Source organism: Mycteria americana, chromosome 2 (assembly GCF_035582795.1).
Source record: "Mycteria americana isolate JAX WOST 10 ecotype Jacksonville Zoo and Gardens chromosome 2, USCA_MyAme_1.0, whole genome shotgun sequence".
In the NCBI taxonomy this organism is placed as follows: Eukaryota; Metazoa; Chordata; class Aves; order Ciconiiformes; family Ciconiidae; genus Mycteria; species Mycteria americana.
Window position 1 is genome coordinate 105,767,490 of NC_134366.1, and position 5,494 is coordinate 105,772,983.

Below are 5,494 nucleotides of genomic sequence, written 5' to 3' on the forward strand. Positions count from 1 at the left end.
AATTATCGGCTCGATTTCTGTTCTCTCGCCCTGCCTGACTCCAGTAAAGAGAGAGGGGGGGAAGGAAAAAGAGAGAGAGAGACAGAGAGAGATCCAGAGAAGCCCGGGTTTGTTCCGCTCCCCTCCCCGGCTGTTCAGGCTCCCTCCTCCCCCTTTTTTTTTTTTTTTTGGGTATAATTCCTTCCCCCCCACCCCCTTTTATTTTTTATTTCTGCCGCTTCTGCCGCCGCCGCCAGTGCCGCCGCCGCTGTGCCCGCGCCCCGGAGATGTCCTTCCCCCAGCTGGGCTACCCGCAGTATCTCAGCGCCAGCCAGGCAGTGTACGGGAGCGACCGGCCCGGGGTGCTGGCCGCCGCCGCCGCAGCCGCCGCCGCCGCCGCCGCCGCCTCGGGCCGGCCCGCGGGCGCCGAGCTGGGCAGCGGCTCGGCCGCTGTCACCTCGGTGCTGGGCATGTACGCCAGCCCCTACAGCGCCCCCAACTACAGCGCCTTCCTGCCCTACACCGCCGACCTCGGCCTCTTCTCCCAAATGGTGAGTGAGCACCGCGCTGCCGCCCGCCCGCCCCGGGCCCGCGGAGCGCGGCCGCCGGGCGCGGAGGCAGGGGGAGCCGCGGGCAGGGGCGGGCGGAGGCCGCGGAGCCGAGCGCGGGGGGCGGCGGGGCGGCCGCGCTGGCGGTGGCGGTGGCGGTGGCGGCGCCCGCCCGGCGCGGGGGCCGCCGCGGAGAGGGGAGCGTGTGCGGCGGCGGGTCTGCGAGGGAGAGAGGGGCCGGGGCCGGGGCCGGGGGGCGGCGGGCTCCGTCTGCAGGCGCAGCCCCCCTCCGCCCCGTCGCTCCAGCCGGGCAAAACTCCTCCGAGTTTTTCTTCTCGGCCGAGCAGGGCTCCTGCCTCCGTGTTGTCGGCTTTCCCTAGCAGCTCGGTTTTTTTTTTTCCCTTGTCGCTGGTGGTGTTGCTGTTGACGGGTGATATTGTCGGTCCTCTTGTTTCAATCGGCTTTCCAGCGCGCTCCTCTTTCCGCCTGGCCCTTTTCTTTGCCGCCGAGCTATAAACAGGTTCCGTCCGAAAGGCCAAAGTGCAGTGTCGGTAGCTGGTACGCCCGTTTATTTCAAGACATTTTCCTTAAGCCTTAAAAATGGCCCGTTCTGTTCCCTGAACTTTTCATACTCTGATTATGGCGAGTATCATAGGTCGCATTTGCATCAAGCGAAGGAGGGCATCTACATCCCATTATATGCATCGGAGCAGAAAGGCATATTGGCGTTAACTCTAAAACAAACTGCCGTCACCCAGATTGTCCTCGGATCCCTTTTTTCCTTTTCTGTGGAACGTAACAGTTACGAAGTGAAACACCTTTTTTTAACTGTTTTTATCTCTGGTGTCGTTGAAACGCTTTCCTTGCTAGTATCTCCACATTTCTCGGCGGCGATACGCACAGGTTCCACTTAATTTCTAAATGCCCCTCTTTTCTCTCCCCCCCCGAAACATGAAAGTGTGAATATTTATAACTGGGTGCATGCAAGGCATAACTTGTGAAGGTTTTTGATACATATATGTAGGCAAGTAGGTAGATACGCTGTCGAACAAGGGTCAGCGTCTGAAAACAGATCATTTTGTGCTGCAAACATTCCCTACGAAGGCACTTTTAACAGCATGCATTTCCTACTTTTTTTAACCTTGATTTTGGAAATGCAGTAAAAGTTGAGACAGAAGCAATGAGTGATTTACAAGTGGCTTCTTCAAAAGAATTCCCAACAGAGAGTACACAAAAAATATCATTTCAGCAACAATAACAAAAGACAGCGGAATAAAGGGAGTGCAGAAAGCCTACTCTGTAACACATTACAAAAATTACATCGGGCTTCTCTTTGTGTGTTAGCTTTGTCTCCGAAATTAAAATACAGGTTTCTTTTTAACTGTTTGACAAAGTTAGATTAGTCTCTTCGCGGACGCTTTTGAAGAGGCTAATTTTTAAGGCTGACACAAATTTCGCAAGAGTGATACTAAGAATGTATTTCTGGACTAGAAAAAAAACGAGATTGTAGTAGAAGCAAGAAAAAAAAGAAAACGGCTTTAAATGTTAGCTGTTTAGGAACAGTTCCCTTTCCTACTCGCAAAGTATCCTGATATTTTACTACAGTGATTTACCGTGACGGTGATATTTTGAAATAAATTCTAGAATTCTGAGCATTTGTAAATCAAGAGCTAAAATATTAAGCTAATATCTGGACAATTTGCGGTAATAATGAGGCCTAATGAGGTTGCTAGAAAGATAAAATGTTATTTACCAAAACACCTGATGGGATAATTTGACTTGCTGTGTTTTACTACTGATGATAAAAAGAATATTGATTGCAAATAAATCACCGTCTCTAAACGCTTGTAAACAATTTGTGTTTGCCCTGCCCAGATCAAAGTGAAACTTATGAGATAAAGTGTCTGCATCCCCATATTCTACAATGCGTGGATCAGTTTTCACTCCAGAGTTTAAAGGCTCTTCTAACAGTTAGAAGTTAATGTTTTACACCAGAATCTTAGTGTATGATTTGGGGGCCGGGGGGGGGTGGTGGTGGTGGTGGCGGGTGGGGGAGTTGGCTTGCGTGTGGAAAATCTCTTACATTATAAGTGTCTTCGTACTGAAGTTGTGCATTCATCGCCCCAGCCTCGTCTCACGCCAACTCCTTTTAAAGGCAGATCTGGGGCCAAAGAAGAATGCTCTGCATGCATTTGTAATATCCTCCTGGATATTTCGCAGATAAATGCGACGTTGTGCGCAGGCATTAGTTTGTAACGGTGGTGTAGTACCTGCTTTCTCTGCCTGATAATTGCGAGGGCACAATAAATTGTCTCGCCGAGGCGAACGCGAAGTTGCTGCATTTCCATCGTTTGATTTGATTTGGTTTGCGGAGAAAATACGCATAATGTCTGGCAGAGCCCAGCTTAGCCCCTCTCTTTTCCTTTCCCAGCAAGAAGGGGGGATCATCTGGGAATACCTCTGTCTGATCTAAACGTGAAGAGCCTGGAGCGGGGAGGGCCGAATTTTGCCTGTGAAGACCCTTTGCACCGCTCAAAGGCGTATTGCGGCTCCCGGAGTAGCCTATTCAGGTCTGTTAGAGACGCTAACGAGATAATTGATGTGCTTTTTCCTCTCCGCTTGTCTGAATGTGTTGCAGGGCTCCCAGTACGAGCTGAAAGATAATCCGGGTGTCCACCCTGCTACCTTTGCTGCCCACACTGCCCCCGGCTATTATCCCTACGGACAGTTCCAGTACGGGGACCCGGGGCGGCCCAAAAACGCCACCCGGGAGAGCACCAGCACCCTCAAGGCCTGGCTCAACGAGCACCGCAAGAACCCCTACCCCACCAAGGGCGAGAAGATCATGCTGGCCATCATCACCAAGATGACCCTCACCCAGGTCTCCACCTGGTTCGCCAACGCCCGCCGGCGGCTCAAGAAGGAGAACAAGGTGACCTGGGGCTCCAGGAGTAAGGACCAAGAAGATGCAAACCTCTTCGGGAGTGACAATGAGGGGGACCCCGAGAAGAACGAAGACGATGAGGAAATCGACCTGGAGAGCATAGACATAGATAAAATCGACGAGAACGATGGGGAGCAGAGCAACGAGGAAGAGGAGGAGAAGCCCGAGCTCCTGAGACAAAGCAGTGAAGAGGAGCACTTGGAAAAGGAGAAGGATTTGGCACTGTCGGGGTCTGAAGGGCTGAAACCCAAAGACGCGCTGGCCATGGTGAAGGAGGCCTCTGACAACAGCACGCGAATCATCAGTCCCGGGGGCCAGAACAATTTACAGATGCCATCTCACAGCAAACCCAAGATTTGGTCTTTGGCAGAGACGGCAACCAGTCCCGATGGTGCCCTGAAATCGTCTCCCCCTCCGCCCCCTCCTCCCCAGGTTAACCACACTTCTCCACAGATCCAGCACCCCGCTTTTCTCCCTAGCCATGGACTCTACACATGCCAGATCGGCAAATTTCACAACTGGACAAATGGGGCTTTCCTCACTCAGAGTTCCCTGCTAAATGTGAGGTCCTTTTTGGGAGTAAACCACCACCACGCTGCTCATCACAATCACCACCTCCAGGCCCAGCAACAGCCTTCTGTTTTAACAGCAACCCTGGGAGCCCTAAGCAGTGAAAAACCTTCAGAGAGGACCAGTCCCAAACACATAGGTAATGAATGCAGCAGGCATCCACCTCTCCCTCCACCCCCAACACACGCACATGAACTTCTCCTTGAGGAATGCTGTCAGGTTCAGCCCTGGTGTAACTGATTGCTTTTAACGGAGTTACAGACAGTTTACCCTAGCGTTGAGGTTTTTTTTTCATGGAGCGTGTTGATTGCATACATTAAGCCCATATCATGCGGGCTATTACATTCTCACCCTATACGCCCATCAAACAAGATGAGAATGCAGGAATAGCGCTGTGAAACATACTCTTTGGGTTTTACTTTCCTTCCCTCCTTCCTGACCCTCATCTCCCCGTCATTTCAATGACAGTCAAAAACGTGGCAAGAAAAGCTTGCATACTCCTTAAGTATTGAAAGTAGGGAATAGTTCTGTACACACACACACACACATATAGACCTACACACGCCTGAGCAAGAGGGTGAGAGGGAGGTGTGTTCTCTGCACACTGTCCAGATTTTTATTGTTGTTATTCTAAAATGGTTCTCCTGGTTTTTTTTTTTTTTGTTTTTTTTTTTTTTCTTCTGTCTTCTTCTAGAAAGAGAAAATGTACCAAGAACTGAATCCCCACCTCAGCCGCTAAAATCGCCCTTCCAGCCTGTCCGTGACAAGTGAGTTTGTTTGTTTGCTTTCACTGCAGGAATGTTACTTATGTGAAACAGAGTGTTTGAATAATAAAGACTAATTATAACACCTAATCATCACCATGATAATACATACAGACAACAAGAACAACATGGAAGTTGCTGTAATCTTTTCAAAGTTAGGCTAAATTGCAGTTGTACGTAGCCAGCCTGTAACTTTTCTGAAACTTAACAGACCTCCAAGATCTTGTGTTAATTACATCAGTGACAATGATTTCTGTGCAATTAACTAATACTAGGATGCTATAGCAATAGACAGGCAATTATAGGAAAGGATTCTCTTTTTTTTTTTTTCTGAAAGATTGTTACGTCTTTTTTTTTTTTCCTTCCTCCCTTCCCCCCTGCAGCTCTTTGGCTCAGCAAGAGGGAACACCGAGAATTTTAACAGCTCTCCCTTCCGCTTGATTAAATGGTTTGGTGAAAAAATATTACAGAGACTGGTATTAAGGACAGAAAAAAAAAAAAAAGGAAACGGTATAAACGACTCCCATCAATCTCTTTTTGCAATAAGGTGGTGCAAATCCATAAAAGCGATTACACAAATCTGTAGATGGATCCCCTTCTTCATTGTACCATTTCAGATCGTGTTATTCTAACCATTCTTGGATTATTTGTTCGGTAAATGTTTCCCATGTGTTTGTGTTTTTTCTGTA

At 49.3% G+C, this 5,494-nt stretch overlaps 1 protein-coding gene across 1 annotated transcript; it reads left to right on the top strand.

Annotated features, from left to right (window-relative positions):
• The first annotated feature begins 266 nt into the window (after positions 1 to 266).
• On the top strand, positions 267 to 5,246 carry IRX1 (iroquois homeobox 1). The gene is made up of 4 exons (XM_075495667.1): positions 267 to 530; positions 3,166 to 4,180; positions 4,736 to 4,808; positions 5,189 to 5,246. The coding sequence occupies exons 1-4, from the start codon at positions 267 to 269 to the stop codon at positions 5,244 to 5,246; spliced, it is 1,410 nt and encodes a 469-aa protein (XP_075351782.1).
• The last annotated feature ends 248 nt before the right edge of the window (positions 5,247 to 5,494 follow it).

Coding starts and splice junctions, on each gene's coding strand:
- IRX1 (XM_075495667.1), top strand. CDS start 267: ATGTCCTTCCCCCAGCTGGGCTACCCGCAGTATCTCAGCGCCAGCCAG. Junction 531..3,165: donor TCGGCCTCTTCTCCCAAATG/GTGAGTGAGCAC, acceptor AATGTGTTGCAG/GGCTCCCAGTACGAGCTGAA. Junction 4,181..4,735: donor GACCAGTCCCAAACACATAG/GTAATGAATGCA, acceptor GTCTTCTTCTAG/AAAGAGAAAATGTACCAAGA.